Here is a 17093-nt window from a genome sequence, read left to right on the forward strand (position 1 = left end):
CTATTTTTCACGAATTAGCCTATTATTTTTGGGCTATAGATTTGCAAAGTGGTATCTAGGCTATTATATTGCAATGCAGGTGTGTGAGTTGTAGTTATGTGAAATTATCCCAAAATATTTTTCGTCATATCATCTTTTAGACAGTGACCTGCTTAACTTCCTTAGAAGTAATGCTAGAAGCCTAGCGCTTGATAGGGTTGGCGAATCGGCAAGTCGGGTCGAATATTGGCGGGTCGAAAACAAGTAATGCAAAAACGGATAAATTATCCAATCCGACCCATATTTAATACGGACAAAAAATGAGTTTAAATGGATATCTATATTATCCATAGCTTCTTGAATATGGTCACTTTTGGGGGAATATGACTAGTCTCCCAAATTTGAGGAACCCCACTTTGAGGCTTTACAAATATAAATGTTAAACCCATTGGTTATCCATTTTCTAAGTGGATAATATGGTTCCCATCTGTATTTGACATGTTTTTAAAAAGTTCATTATTCAACATATTTTTTAATGGATAATATGGGTGTATAATTGTTTTCTTTAAATCATTTACCACCACTACTTAAAAGACATACAGGTCAAGCCAGTCCAAACGTCACTATCCAGGCAACAAAATATTAATAATTCCCAGCGTGACAATTTTCACATTCTAACACATTGCAATGTTAAACGCAAAGACACTATACGTAAACAGAAGCAAAATATAGACGAAAATATTCAGTCCAAGAAACCTAGCATTCATGAGCACCTATGGAAAAAATAGATAGAATCCGAAAGGGATGATCAGGATAATGAGCGTTGCACTCTATAACAATAGTTCTCCAGTTTCAAAAGTCAATATATCTGATCAATCCTACTACTCCAATAAGAAGGGTAAAAGAAGTGCAGCAGAAGAAAAAACAAGTGTTACATCCTTTGTCTCAAAACTGGAACCTGTATTTACATTGTACAGCAAGTCTTCTATAAACATTTGAACAAATTGCTTAATTACAAGTATAAATACCCGCAAAGGTGGTGTCCTGAATCAATGTGAAGTACCTCAAGTAGGCAACAAGCAGGAATTGAGCCAGCCATGACATGAAATGAAATGAAATTATGTGTCTGTTTGATCTTGAAATTGGACGGAATCGAAGAGATTAGTAGTAGATGCAGAAGAAGAACCCATGTCAGTCTGTATGGTCATGGTGTTTTGAGTTTGGCTTCCAGTTAACTTCTGTTTTTGCCTCTCTTGATGAAAATCTTTCATCGCTTTAAATCTCAGATCATTAGAATAAGTATTTGCCTCTGGAATTTCATCGGGAATGGCTAATCGTCCTTCAAACATACTCACTACCTCGGACATGATAGGCCTGAGTGAGGGAGTGGCGCTAGTGCACAAGAGTGCCACTTTTACTATTCTCTCCACTTCTTGTTTGTTAATATCAGAATCCAATCTCTGATCTATGAGCTCCTCTATACTCCCACTTTGTTGCAAGTGACAGGCCTGTAATAGAGTAGTTTTTTAGGCACAGCTAATAACTTCAATAAAGGAGGTTAAAGATGAAGAAGAAAGAAAGTAAGAACTTCATTTCACCATGCAAACTTTTAAGCTGACCCTTGTTAATGGAGAAATAGCAAGCAAACGGGGATCAGATGTTATTACCCAGTCTAAGAGACAAATGCTATGGTTGCTCGGCATGTAGTTATTGTTGTTCTTTCCACTGACAGTTTCCAAAAGTACAACTCCGAAACTGTAAACATCTGCTTTATCGGTCAAATAACCCCAGAGCGCATATTCTGGTGCCATGTATCCTCTGCAAGTGTTAAGATTAGAAGGTATGTCAACTCAAAATACACTTTAGGCTAGCAAGAAATGAAGTGATCTTACATTGTTCCAGCAACTCGAGTACTAATATGGGTTTTCTCTTCTTCATTAAGTCTAGCTAGTCCAAAGTCAGATATTTTGGGATTTAGCTGCCCATCCAGCAGCACATTGGTAGCTTTGATGTCTCGATGTACAATTTTTAGGCTTGATTCCTCGTGTAGAAAAGCGAGACCTTTTGCTATTCCGAGACAGATCCTAAACCTTGTAGGCCAATCCAGTGTCAATCGGCTGTCCTCTGAACCAGAAAATTCACCACTGAAAATCTTGACCTGAGATAACTGGAATGCTACATAAAGAGAACGACATGGAAAACTTACCAAACAAAGCGCCAGCAAGGCTATTGTTATCCAAGTATTCATATACAAGCAGTAACTGGTCTGCTTCAATACAGCACCCATGAAGCTTAACAAGATTCGGGTGTTGTAAACAGGAGATCGTACTAATCTCATTCAAGAATTCACGGTTGCCTTGCTTTGATTGAGAGGAGAGCTGCTTCACTGCTACTAATGTACCATCAGGTAATTGACCCTACACCAGATCCGTTCATTAGGTTCCACAGGTTAAGAAGATAGAACCAGTGTAAACTAGCTAAAGGCAGATGAATTTTGAGACACATGTATGCCCTTGCTCAGACCCAGAAGCATTGGGTTAATGAAATTTTGAAGGTTTACATGTTTCTGGAAACAGCACCAAGTCTTTTAGGCAGAGGTGCATCATGAACTGTAGTCCAGGTAAAAGAATAATAACTAGTCTTCCAATTATAATCATACCTTATAGACTGGACCAAAACCACCTTCTCCTATCTTGTTTGAAGCATCAAAGTTTTTAGTGGCGGCTTTTATTTGTTTTAGAGTAAAGCAAACCATCTGCAACTCTACACCATTGAGATCTGTCCAAAAACATATATAGAGATGAGTTATTGAGTTTTGTGGGATACACAAGACATTTAGCTTTAAGAGCATGGATTGGAGTTGAAATGCCATCAAAAACATATGTGATTCCTTTCTTGCCAAAGGCACCAAAAAATGAACCTTCGGACTCATAGTTGGAGGTGGAGGGTCCCCCAACTAGACCAATCCTCTCTTGTCTAGCATTGGCATGGTTTTCTAAATTGTGGTGCTTATGCTTTCCTGTCCCTTCTTGTCTATATTTTCATTATTGTGGTGCTTATGGTTTCCTAAGCTGAGGGTCTATTGGAAACAACCTCTCTATCCTTACAAGGTAGGGGCAAGGTACACAAATCCTACACTGTTCTTAAAATTCATCTACCTGTAAGATTTGGTACAATGAAGATGCCTCTGTGACATTAACTGAACGTGTATCTAGATTTATACAATAGTAATTAATCTACTACGTTTTCAAAAACAATATATATACAATAATGATGAATCTCCTAGGTTAATCAATGGTTTAAGGTATTACATGAAAGGTTTTGGATATCAAGATCCTCAGTATGATTAATATCATGTGTTTGTGTTTGATCACTTCTGAATATACAATGAACTGCATTCACCGCTCACCAGTATATACTATATAGAATTGCTACTTTAGAAACTTCTCATGCTCACCTCTTCTTTTCCTTTCTCTGCATAGATAGCCTTTCCACCAAAGTATACTCAATACGAAAAATGTGATACATGCAGCCAAAACTCCAACAATAACATAAATTATTACGGTCTTTCTGTCCTTGTTTGAACAGAATTTGAAATCTGTACAAAAAGAAAATGAAAAAGAAAGAGAAGGAAAAAGTAAAAGTCTTAGAAAATCCCTGTAAGTCCACCCAAAGATAGAAAAGGTAAGTTGATACATACTCGAGTCGACCGAGATGGCTGATATGAGTGCACCATAATGTCCCCTAAGAGGAATGCGGGTAGTGCCCTTGCCACCCCAGTAAAGTCGGATCTCTAAGACACTATCTGTTACAGTGGCATTAAAACGTCTGATCACAGGCCTTTTAACTCCACGAGCTTCCTCTTCAATATTAAAGTCTTTCCAAACTAATTTCTCCTAAAATCAAAAAGGATCATTCGAGAATGTAAACCAGCTGATAACTCTAAAGAAAACTTCATCATTCAGGAAAAGCACCTGGATATAAATATCGAAGACACGCCTTCCAAGATTGTAATATGTACGGTCATCTTTGAACATTATCTCGGCGAAGTGCAGACTAACACTGTAATTCCCATTCTCCAAGCAATAACGGAAATAAGTAAGTGAAAGTGGAGAAGCCCGTGCTCCACTGTACAATTCAGACAGTGATTGTGTAGATTCAATGAAACGTGTATTCTGATCATTAGCATCATCCATGAAGTCTCCAGTGCTACTAAATCCCCAGTACTTATTACTGCGGAAATATCTAGCAGAACCACCTTCAACCTGAGCATCTCCTTCATAATCAAGTTGTCTATTGTTTTCTTTAACTGTAAAATCATTTCCTCCACAGTTAACATGCAGGGAACACCCATCTGCCATGTGACCAAATGTACTTGCATGGTCAGAAAGATATATCTAGCAAACAATGGTCTCTTATTATAATAGGCAGCAAAGAATACCAAAATATTGATGGATAGATGCGTATGAAGGTCATATTTTCAGAAACTAATTAAAAAGTGTTCAGTAGATACATGATCTCAGGATTGTAGGTCCTAATGAGAAATATTTGCAACTATCAGCGCATTCTTTGGTAACTCGCAGGCAATCTCTGTCAGTTATTTTTTATGTCTGTCTGTCTCTCTCTCTCTGTGTATGTCTGAGTATATATAAAAGTGAATTTAGTGGATGCATGTAAAATTACAGAAAATTTAGTTTTAAACAAGTGTACATCATCTCAGAGAATCCTCTCCCTCTGTGACCTGTTCCTTCTCCTCCAATTCAGACAGCAACCTAGTCCAGATGTCTACCTCCTGCTAATCTTGGAAGTTCTCCTAAATTTAATGTCCCATACACCAGTTCTCCTATTTTGAGCATTAGAGGTTTCCCGGAAATTGCAAAAGTAAACAAATTTAGCTCTTGCTCTATGAGTGATATATTTCCTTGCAAATTATCCAACAGAATCTTACAATCTTTCCATCTACCACCTTAAACTGTGTGTATATCATGAATTCATCCCACAATCCTCTTATATATAGTAAACCAACTGTCCCCATATTTCGCATCTATTACTGTTTTCCACAGCATGTCGTTCTTTAGATATATCCAAAATCTTCAGGTTTCTAACTCCTGACCCCCCACCCCACCCTTTCTTTGGAAATAACTGGTTTTATACTTATGGAGGGAAGGAAGATGAGAAAGAAAAACGTATTGCAGTTTCAGGATATGTAAAGAACTTTTTCATGTGTTACTTGAAATAAGAGAGAAAGAGAGAGAGAGAGAATAAATGGTCAATGAGGTACACGAATATACTTACATCTTGGACAAGTCAAATCCTCTGTACAAGGAAGAATATTCCTTCTGTAGCAGATAGCATGAGAGAAATTGACCTTAGATACATAATAAAAAGGAAAGACTAACTCCTAAAGTAAAGTATCTACTTCTCTATTTTGTTAGCTATAAAATGTAAACTGGAAAATTAAGAAGAATGAGAAGGTGCATCTTACAAAGTGCTAACTGCTGAAGAGCTCTTGTACAGGTTGATGTAATAATTCCTGTCGGAGGAATTACTATCAGAACCATATGATACATTGTCACTGAAAACATGAAAGAGATACAGACAAAAAGGATTCACTGACGTGTTCTGCCGACACGCTGGTTGGTCAGGGCCTTGCCAAGTAAAGTTATTGTAGGAAAGATCACTGTACATGCAATTAATTTCTTAGATTGATCATAATCCAAAAGCACTATAATGACAGAATGCGATAAACAAGCATTTAAATGGTGCAAATGACAAAGCAAATGTGGAACTAAGAAAAATACCAAATTAAAATCAATGATTTAGTTGAAATCTTAACACACCTCATACTCAAGCCCGTATGAGAGCAAATATTTGACAAAAGAGAATCAAGAAAGATATTACACGTACACATTTATTCCATTCTTCAAGATTGAGTCAGGTACATTTCCACTGAGCATGTTACCAGATAAAAACCTATTACAGAAGAGTCACATAGTAAGTAACCGCTAATGTGAGAAATGGTGAATAAAACTTTTCATGCGTGTTAGAAAAATAATAATGATGTCATCTTAATAGTACTTCGAAAACAAAAGCCAAATTGAATTATACTCACACAAATTTAAGCATAGTTCTTGCACTTATGTCATCTGGAATCGTTCCGACCAGCTTGTTGAAACTAACATCACTGTGGTAAATTCAAATAAAGATAAGAAGCTTTTCTCTTCGTCTAGAATAATCTCATGAATGTGTAAAGGAGGAGAGCCATTTATAAATTATAAAACCTTACTAGTATTGCAGTAATGTCATAGTACCTTAGTAAAAATTAAATCAGAGGAGGGTGTATTACTATAAAGATAGAAGGCAAAGGATAGGAAACAAGTACAATTAATTATGAACTGTTGGATATGATGAACAGTTTATTAAAGTTTTCAACAAGATCTTCCCATCCATAGAAGCTTATCCGCCAAGCTTCACAAAGTTTATGGCTTCTGGGCAGAGGCGGAGCCAGGATTTGAACCTTATGGGTTCAGAATTGTAATCCTTTTAAGTTACTGGGTTCTAAATTAGTAAGTTGTACATACTCAACGGATTTTTTAAGACAAATACATGGCTTTAACAAAAGCTATTGGGTTCGGCCGAACCCGCATTTCGCACTCTGCCTCCGCCCCTGCTTCTGGGTAACATCTATGATGATTTTTATATGCCTGATCCAACTTCTATCTAATCAAAACCAAAATTATCAAACTCTAAATAAGTCTCACCAATTAGGAAGTTGGGCCTTTGTACTCCAGCACCAGCATCTATGGCTTTTAGAATTAGACATATGTACTAGCAGACTAAATCATTTTTTTGTATAGCAAATCAGACTAGCAAAACCTGCATCCATGATGAACGTCATAGTTCATACCAAGAAAAGAAATGTCTTGAGTAGAAAGTGTCACTGCTTAGGTTTAACCACAAGTGGATGATGAAATTTCTAATTGAGAAGAACATTGGACATGAATGAAGGCGTTAATAGAAAATTGTATACCCAGAATGGAAGAAATTAAAGGATTTGGAGAACTTTTGAATCTCATGGGTTCAGATGAGATATGGTAAGTATATTGATAAGTGAATAGAGAACAGGTGATTAGAAGATGATGGACCAAATATTTTGGAGAATCTTCAGTTAAGATGAAAGTGGAAGTAATAAGCAAGAGCTGAAATGAAAGTTGAGAAGCAGCGTTAGAGGGTGTTTGGCTAAGCTTATAAGCTGGTCAAACTAGCTTATAAGCACTTTTTGGCTTATCTACGCGTTTGGTAGAGTTAAAAGTGCTTATAAGCCAAGTGTTTATAAACCAAAAATAAGTCAAAAGCCATAAGCTGGTCACCCCTAGCTTATGAATTTTTAGCTTATAAGCATTTTAAGTTTGACCAAAATTTTTACTGTTTTATCCTTAAAATATTCCTTTTTAGAACAAAACTCCTACATCGATACTCACAATCCCAAATATTTTTTTCAACCTAACCCCCCCCCCCCCGGCCTCTTCAAGACTGCAATTCTCGTTGACTATTAAAGATAAGCAAATTCTCTATATCTTTGCATATTTATATCTATGTGATTGTATATTAATCTTTGAACTGTATGTAAAAAATGAGGACATATCAAATTTTTGGTGTATTATTTTCTTAGTGTTGTGGCGATGAAGACACTATTTGTTTCTCTTCAAATACTTTGTCCTATTTTTATTTTTTACTGAGAAACTTTTATCAATTTATTAATTATTATAACTTATGATTATATGCATATCATAAAATAAATTATATTTATCATAAAAATTATCTTATCTAAGCACAATTGTATTTAAAATAAAATGACAAATAGAATATTTTGTATTTGAATCGATCTGGAATCTAAAATTCTAAAGAAATTACGCCCTTATAAGTGTAAACAGTTCTAAGGTTATTTAAGTCATTTTAATAAAAAAAGAGCTTATCAGCACCTTTTTATCAAATACTGCAGCAACTTATCATCAATTTCAGCACTTGTACCCAAACATGTAACTACTTATTTATTAAATCAGTTTCAGCACTTAAAAGTGTTTTTCAGCACTTAATGCTTATCAGCTACTTCAAATCAGCTAATCCAAACGGGCTCTTAGTCATTTAGAAATGGAGAAAAAGACAGTGGAAAGCAACTAGAGGAAATGACATTGTATTGAGGGGTTCATTGTAACAACCCTAGACATTAGACAGAGTCCCACATCGCCAAAACACAAGAGGGATGCTGGGTATATAAGTTAACAAACCAAAGACCCTAGTGACGCGTTTTAAACCCGTGAGGGCCTAGGCCCAAAGCGGACCGGGCCCACTCTTGTGTCAGCCTTGCCGATGGTGGATCAGAGTTCAACTGAGTTTAGGCAAATCCTAGTTAGGCTGGTGAATCAAACTTCAACTGAGTTTAGGCAAATCCCGGTTAGGCGGGGCAAACACAAGAGGGATGCTGAGTATATAAGTTAACAAGCCTTAGACCCTAGAGACGCATTTTAAACACGTGAAGGCCTAGGCCCAAAGTGGACAATATCACTAGCGAACTGGGCTATTACATTCTTCCTATTAGCTTATGTTTTGGGTTTATCTACACTTGTTGTGTATGGCCAACACCCTCGTTTGGGTTCTTTCTACTTACCATATTGGAGGAAGGAAGGAAGTGGTTGCTTGTAAGCTAAATACTTATGCAACTCTTAGTCTTTTTCACCAAGTGGAAGGACCAACTATAAGTGCACTAACCCCGAGCCTATCAAAATTGACCGTCAGTATTTTTCAAGGCTATTGCACTTGGACATAGTGGTGGTAAAATAGTTAAAAGAAAACAGTTAACCACCCATATTATCCACTAAAAATGGGTTGGATAATGAACTTTTTTAAAAACGGGTCAAATATGGATAAGAATCATATTATCCATTTAGAAAATGGATAATCAATGGGTAACTAATGGATAACCAGTGGGTCTAACTTTTACATTTATAAAGCCTCAAATTGGGGGTTACTCAAGTTAGGGAGATTAGGAATTCTCCCAAAAGTGATCATATGCAAGAATTCATCTCATATTATCCGTCGGTTAACCCGTTTTTTTATCCGTATTAAAATGGATCGGATCGGATAATTTATCCGTTTTTTCATTATCCATTTTCGAGCCGAACCATATCCGACCTGACCCGCCCGTTTACCATTCCTACTTGGACACAAGGTTTAACATCAGATATGTAATGATAATGAATGTAACACAGAATATTGATTTTGCAAAATTGCATGTGAAACTACTTACAATGTTTGTATAGTTTTCAATTGCCAAATATATCCAGGAATTACTCCAGAAAGGTTGCAGTTTCTCAATACCCTGAGTACAATGATAGTACAGCATTCAGAAGAGATCCATCAAAATTTAGATGCCAATGTTAATTGGCATTAACTACAAAGTAACTTACAGTATCACTAGGCCTGTCATGTTGTTTAGAGGAGGAAATTCCTGCATTGGTCCATTTATGTCGCTAATCCTCCTGAATAAGAGACTCAACATTAGAAGTCTTCACACTGTAACGAGATCCATAAACTAAAATAAAGAAGCAGATAAGTGATCTCAATATTTCAGAGTTCCGTACTCACAGATCAGTTAACATATTGAGGAGAGATATGCCTGATGGAATGGGACCCTCTAGACCGGAGGCATGCAGCTCTCTTCATTGATTATCCAAAATAAGTAATAAATACTTGAAATTACAAAATCATTGTGCTAGCAAAGATATCTCTAGATCCTCTGGAATCAGAAGAAAGAAGAGAGATTCTTACAATTTTGCAAGTTGTTTCCAATTCTGTATAAAATCTGGAATTGGCCCGCTGACATTGTTATCACTTATCCTACTGCATTATGAAACAAAATAGTGTCAGAAATAGTTTTTAGATGCTAGCTAAATGGATAATGGAAGAACCATGTGCTTACAAATCTGTTAAATTTACAAGTCCAGACAGCGATGTTGGCAGCTCTCCCTCCAGTTGGTTGGAGGACAATATCCTGAAATTGTGATCATCTTTCTCCATTGTATATTCAGGAATTTAAATCACAACTCATGTGGACAGACCCAAAAGAGAAAACGAAAGGAATGGTCTTACAGTGTCTTTAAGTTGATCAATTTCCCTAGTTCAGAAGGAATAATGCCTGAGAATTGGTTCCCTTCGAGGTTTCTGGTGAAAGATTGCCATATAGATTAGTGCACTGCTGAACTTTTGGAAAACAATTGGAAAAATATAAATAAATAAAAATGAGATGATTCTTATAGTAATGAAGAAGAGCATGTCCAACATTGCATCAAAGGAAAAAAGAAAAAAAAGTAAACTGTAGCATAAAAGATTGTAAGCTTGCACTATCTTATAAGAAAGATAATTTTATTAATTTAAAGAGTTTGTCCCAAATCTGTCGAAACAATTACATGAGCAATGAAGATAAGAAATCAGATCAGATAATCAAAATTTGATACATACATATAGGTAAGGCTGGTAATGTTTCCTAGTTCCTTTGGTATTTCCCCTGACAACCGGTTCACAAGAACAGAGCTGGATCAAAAATTTGCAGTTATAATTGACGATTGACAACATTCGTAACAGCTGAAAAAATAAGATAATAGATGAGGCTTACATAAAACTTAACGGGGTTGACGCCCATTCAGCTGGTATACTACCACTGAGGTAATTGTATGCAAAATCACTGAAGTTCGAGAAAATCTGAACTCAGTTAATGGTGTTCATCAACATTTGGGCATTGAAAGATTCTACTAGGAAAAGAAAAGGAAATGTGACAATGGAAGTCAAAAGGTGCTTACACTTGTTGAATGTAAGGAAGCTTTACCAGTTCAGGTGGAAGAACTCCAGGAAGACTAATGCCCTTAAGAGTACTGCATAAGTAATTTCAAGAGTCAAGAATGTAATTAAATTATGTAAAATAGTTTGAATAAGATATATTTATATAGATAAAATGAAACCAAGTACAGTCACAACAGAAAGCATTGATAGGAACCGCTCTATGATGGTGATGTAAATCACTACTTTTTACTCAAGTGAGATAAGGTCAATGATGTCAAGTTGCAATTCATACATCTCAGGAAGCCTAAGATTTCATCAAACAATACAGTCTCAATCCGCAAAGATAAAAGACGTCTTTGGCAAAGGCACAGCTTATATATGGCAAAATGAAACTCCCTCCATTGTTTTTGTTTGATCAGTATTTTCCTCCTATAATCTTGTTTCTTTTAATTGTCCGAGAATAGAAATACAAGGTTGTTGTGAAGATGTAGGAAATGGATACAACTTAATTAAACATGGTTATGGGTTCTCTAGCAGTAAAGGCAAGATATCAGTAACTTAGAACTTAGTTGCTGCATTCTCCAAATCATCTATGCTGCTCTTCAAACAACACGAAATACTAAAAAACTAAAGCCGAGCAAGTTGATGAAAAATTACATAGCTACTATGTGGCAGAGAGTATCATTTCCTATACTGCAATTGCATTTAACATCAGTTTCGGACCAATTTGGTCGATCAGTTGTCACCATGACTGCTTCAATCTGGCACAATTCACCATTGAACTTCCAGTGTGTCGCTCCCATTGTAACAGCAATTTGTTCCAGAATGTCCACTGAGACAAATTGCCAAAGAATATGTCAAACAACAGATTGTTGGCGAATGATGCAAACCTTAGTAGCAAAACAATTCAAAGTGGAGATAACTGCAAGTCTAATGCAAGGGCATGAAGCAGAATTCCTACATTTGCACAGTGACAGCTTAAACCCCTAAATATGACCAAACAAAAATCATTTTCGAACGCTGCAAACCCCACTCTCCCACCAACAATTTGGAATTGGTGAGCAATTCGCTAGAAAACCCTCTGATATCATTTTTAGTATATTCTCATAATTTAATTGACCCCATAAGCTTCAACATTTTGAGTTAGGCTACAGAGGTGCAGCAAGTTCCCCTAGCAAATGTGGAGAATCCATAAGAAATTCTGCATCATATGAAAACCCAAATTCACCAAATTGTATTAATTCCTTATAATAATACTAAATTTTCAGTGTTTTCTTTTTTGAAGTCCAAAACTTCAAGCCCTAAGTAAGATTCTATCTCAAGGAAGCTTTTTTAAGTATTGCAGTGCAATTGAATTATGACGGCCCATTAAATCCTTACTGCAACAAGATACTATCATTGCATAGCATGATCACAAAGAGAGAGTCATTTAAAGACTAGTATCACTCCAGAGCAAAACTAACAGTGATACTGCTTAAACCTAGTAAAAAAAATGAAGTACATGCCAACCAAAAAAACTCAATTTTTTCTTTTACCATGTCCATATTAACTGGTCCTAGCCTTGTACTCTTTACTTTCCTCTTTTAGAGACTCATAATTGATCTTTTCTCAAGAAACTTTGCTGAATAGGTGGAGAAAAAGTAATAAGCTCAGAATTCTTGATTTACTTGCACAAATTTGACTTTGTGGACTGTCGTAAAATCCCACCCCAACTCAACAACTATAAAAAATAAAAATAAAAAGAGACAGAATTTACCTTCTTCTTGGGCAACTCTGGACTCACCCAAATTTAACAACAAGAAGTAGTTCACTACAAGAATCCATGAAAGAACATCTCTTTTTGCAGTCAACATTTTTTCTTCAAGCTCCAAACATGTACATTCACTGTTGGACGTACAACATAGCTAGGTATGTAATACTAATGTTTCCTAGATTTTGACAAAAAAAGTACCGCTAGAATTTTGCCAAAGAGAAGATTGAGCCAGAAAACTGGCTTTTTTTTAGTTTTTAGTCTTTGAATTCAGAGGTTCTAAACAGTGTACCATAAGTGTGTAAATTGAGCTAAGCTAGCTGGTTACCAACATCCTAGATGACTTAGCCATAACAGTTGTCTGGTCTGATTCAGAGAAATTTCTTTTCTTTTTTCAATTGTTTAAGAGAAATGTCTTCTTTAGAGAACAGTCAGAGGCACGTGCCATTTCTCAAATCTTTGATGTTAGCGCTGGCGCTAGCCACTTGTTACCACTGGTCTCATCCTAATTTATGAGATACTATTTGACGAGACTGAAAATTTTGAATAAAAGGTAATATACACGGAAAGGGATACATTAAAACTCCAATTTTTATTAGTCAAATAAATTTAATTCCTAATATGTTTATATTTATGTAAAAGTATACTCATTAATTTCTGAAATTGTACAACAATGTATCCGGTGTATTCTTACACAATATGGAGTCTAAGAAGAAAAATATGTACATTAATTTTATCCAAGTTAAAAAAATTATTTCCAATAAAATCTCGACTAATATGTAAAATTATGTCAAATAAATTGTAACATACAAAAAAACAATGTCGTTTGTACTGATACAGATAAAGCACACCACGGGAGAGAAAAAAAACTGTATCTTAATATTAATCGCGGGATCATCACCTACCAAATTGGATTTACTCCGTACTAGCTTACAGTGGTCTACTGATCTTGTGGTTGATTTGATTATTATGTCTAATCTCTAGCATTTGACATTTGTTCATTACCCCTTTTAGATGAATGTATATATATTATCTATATTATATTAAAAGGAGGATAGTATACATTATAGTTAAGTCGAGTGGCAAGCTAAAAAAAAGCAACTTGCCAATTTAAAGACAACATTAATAATTAGAAATTATAAATGGAAACATAATTAATGGAAGTAGTTGAATTAATCTTATACACAATCTAAATAGATCTTTGACAAATCTAATCTATATAGCTATATTTATATTTATATGTATATTAGTATCTACATTTATATTTATATTTTATATCTATATATTGATCCACTCATAGATTTTCTTATATATTAACTAGAAATATGGAGGTGAAAAATTAATTAAAAAGCTATAATAGTAACAAAATAAAAAATATAAAAAGACGTAAATGAAAATAACATATGACTATTTATACTTTGGAGTGAGTTAAAATATAAAATAAAGCGGTGTCCTAAGAATAAGACACATAGCAAAGTAAGACAAAATAAATAAGAATTTAGGAAAGACTTAGGATAAAGTTAAAAGGATAAGAAGAAAATATAATGTATTAATTTTGTATCACATTCGAAAATTTGGAAAATCAATCTTCATTTTTAATTGGACTAATAAATGCCTAAAGTTATGGGATATTGTAAATTCTATTTAAAACTACTTTGCCGCTTAAATTTTAGGAATTTAAAAGGGTTATTTGCAAGAACTATATATTCGAAAGGGTAACATCGAAAGACTTTTTTTTTTTGAAGCCTACGTGCTTTTTCCTAATTTGACATTGAATTTTTGCAATATTGTTAACTTCTCGAAAAATCGAAATATTTATAAACCAAATTCCAAGAGAATATGTGTGTGCGTATTTTATATATATATATAAATGAATAAAATTTGCATTGTGACTAAGCCAAGTGACAAATTATTATAAGCCACTTGGCAATTTAGGATAATATTAATACTAATACTTAATTAAATTAAATATATTTTTACAAACCTGAATGAAAAGAAAGTGAATATTTTTGTAAAGATATTGTCTGTCGTATCTTAATTAATAAGATTTTAAAAAAAATTGTATTGAAATATAAAAAAACGCCTCTATCTTAATTAATTATAAAGATAAAAATATAGGTATTATAAAAAATAAGATAAATTTAAATATTAATATTATAAATAGAATTAAAAAAATTAAAAGAAAAAGATAATATATATATATATATATATATATATATATATATATAATTTCAATGTAGAAATATTTGGAAGGATAAGCCTTATTTGATTTTTGAGAAAAGAAAGTATTTTAAATAATAACGAATAAAATTTGCATTGTGGTTAAGCCAAGTGACAAACTACTATAAAACCACTTGGCAATTTAGGATAATATTAATACTAATACTTAATATAAATTTAATTTTTTTTAATATGGTGAATATATTTTGTAAAGATAGTGCCTGCACTATCTTAATTAATAAAATTTAAAAATAAATAAATTGACAGATAAAAACAACGCCTCTATCTTAATTAATTATAAAGATAAGAATATAGAAACTATAAAAAATATGATAACTTTAAACATTAATATGAACAATAGAATAAAAGAATAAAAGTAAATAAAAAATTACTACAAGAAAAAAAAAATATTTATAATGTACTATAATGGAAGTAACGGTCAAGAATATGATAATTTTAAATTATGGGTAATGCAATACAGACAAAAAATTATGGGTAATTTTAAGAGATTTGAGAAATTTTTGCGTTTATTTAATGATTATATATAACTTTTATCTGAAAGATTAATATTTTAAAGTTATTTGCACATAAATCAAATAACTCAAATTACAGGTTTGTGTCTGCAAATCGCACGAGTACTAATACTAATTTGTTTATTTAGATAACCTACCAAAAAAATCCGGCAAGCCCATCAACTTTGACGTAAGAGAAATAAAAGAAAGTTTAAAAATTATTGATGTCAAGGAAAAGTATTATCACCCCCTTTAATTTAATTTGAATAGTAACATCGTCAAGTTTAACGGAAACGGAAGAATAGAATGTTCTGTGGAAAATATATGAGAATATATAAATCTAGAGTACAATTTTCCTTTGAAAAACTAAGCTCCCGTTTAGCCATAAATTTTGACAACTTTTTCTCAAAAAAAAATTATTTGTTAATGAAATACAATTATTTTTTGAAAAAAAATTCGAGTTCCTAAAAACTAATTTCGGGCAGCATTTTGGTGGAAAGTTTTCTTCCGCTAGCAAAACTTCAATTTATTTTTCAAATAAAATATATTTTCAAACACAACTTCAACTTTCCAAAATTATTTTTCAAACAACTTCAAAAGCTCTTTTGTAAGTTTCAATCAAATCTATGTCTAAACGGCAGCTAAAACAGAAACTAAAGAAAGATACTAAGCTTACATGAGTGTTAATTATATCTCTTGTTTTATGAATATTGAATCCTTTCTATTTTTAAAAATATATATATGAAATTGTAAGAATGATACGAAGTTCTTCCTGTATAAGGTAAAATTGATTTATATTAAATGATCAAATGATAGCATGACACGTGGAACGACAGATAGGTGGAAGACAAGTCAAGCAATAATTAACGCCGGGGACAACAGTTGCAGATGGTATCGGATAGACCCCGAAGGGACCATAATCAACGGAAGCAGGTCAAATGTTTGTCGCCAGACGACATTTAATGGAGAATATTCCCTAGTATTAAATGGGCAGCCGCTGCAGAAAATTATGGTATTCATGGTCTGTCGTTACACATTCATCAATGGTCCCCTTTATTGTCATTTAATAGGGGTTTGATCCTAGGATCTTGTTTACTAGGTATAGCTATAATTAGTGGCTTCAACAACCATTGTAGACACGCGAAATATCTGGAAAAACTTATGTTATACTTTATTCTCAAGCTAAATAATACAACTTTATCTTCTATCTAATACTGTTCTTATTGATGTCCTCATAAGCATTGCTCTCGGATCCAGGCTTGCCATTTTCTTTTATTTTACCGCTAAGTCTTACTGTAAATTTAATTTATTTATCATTTATGATCAAATCAGCTCGTTTGTCTATAAACCACGCAACAAATTCAACTGTATCATTTTATGAGTAAACACTTCCTAAAAATATAAAAACATGGATGATTATTTGAAACTGTGTGTGGCAGGATGTAATTGTGTCGGTATGTTATTATCACTTTCAAATTTTATTTTCCCAATAAGCCAAATCTTGTTCGATAATTTTAATAATAGGGTGTGGAGGTCGAGGATAAGGGTAGAAGGTTAGTAAGTAACTGGAAGTTTCTTATTTGCTTACCAATAGTTTTAGTAGCACGCATGTCCCTTCATATTTTTAGATCTCCATTGTGTTATGAGGTTTTGTTCATCCCACGTATTGTATTCCATGTTGTTATTATTTGGTACAACTTATTCTTTATCTCCCTTTGTATCTTCTCTCTTTTCTTGTTTTTCCCGTTCTTCTCCTTTTTCTCCTTCTTTTTCTTCTCCTTCTCACCCTTATCAAG

The 17093-nt window shown here is 33.8% G+C and overlaps 1 protein-coding gene across 4 annotated transcripts; it reads right to left on the reverse strand.

The window, feature by feature from the left end:
* Window positions 1-784: 784 nt before the first annotated feature.
* LOC107808843 (putative LRR receptor-like serine/threonine-protein kinase RFK1) lies at window positions 785-13048 on the reverse strand. Of its 4 annotated transcripts, none has more exons than XM_016633407.2 (24): window positions 12572-13048; window positions 11473-11647; window positions 10836-10907; window positions 10652-10720; window positions 10498-10569; window positions 10129-10200; window positions 9959-10030; window positions 9808-9879; window positions 9625-9696; window positions 9447-9518; window positions 9287-9358; window positions 6092-6163; window positions 5887-5952; window positions 5597-5659; window positions 5465-5512; window positions 5275-5318; window positions 3954-4333; window positions 3680-3875; window positions 3437-3577; window positions 2639-2757; window positions 2186-2396; window positions 1872-2103; window positions 1647-1797; window positions 785-1487 (listed from the first exon to the last, which is right to left on the reverse strand). In XM_016633407.2, the coding sequence occupies exons 1-24, from the start codon at window positions 12666-12668 to the stop codon at window positions 1098-1100; spliced, it is 3030 nt and encodes a 1009-aa protein (XP_016488893.2). In that variant the 5' UTR covers window positions 12669-13048; the 3' UTR covers window positions 785-1097. The 4 variants fall into 4 exon arrangements, with proteins under 4 accessions (XP_016488893.2, XP_075106296.1, XP_075106295.1 ...); XM_075250195.1 differs by lacking the exon at window positions 12572-13048 and adding an exon at window positions 11777-11795; XM_075250194.1 differs by lacking the exon at window positions 9625-9696.
* Window positions 13049-17093: the final 4045 nt, after the last annotated feature.

The sequence above is a fragment of the Nicotiana tabacum genome, chromosome 3 (genome assembly GCF_000715075.1).
Source record: "Nicotiana tabacum cultivar K326 chromosome 3, ASM71507v2, whole genome shotgun sequence".
Lineage (NCBI taxonomy): Eukaryota > Viridiplantae > Streptophyta > Magnoliopsida > Solanales > Solanaceae > Nicotiana > Nicotiana tabacum.

Excerpts from the sequence above, each read along its gene's own strand:
- LOC107808843 (XM_016633407.2), bottom strand. The coding sequence starts at position 12,668 with ATGTTGACTGCAAAAAGAGATGTTCTTTCATGGATTCTTGTAGTGAAC. Across the intron at positions 9,697-9,807 it reads TGGAAACAACTTGCAAAATT|AGAGCTGCATGCCTCCGGTC; the intron begins GTAAGAATCTCT and ends TAATCAATGAAG. Across the intron at positions 5,319-5,464 it reads TCTTCAGCAGTTAGCACTTT|AAGGAATATTCTTCCTTGTA; the intron begins GTAAGATGCACC and ends TATCTGCTACAG.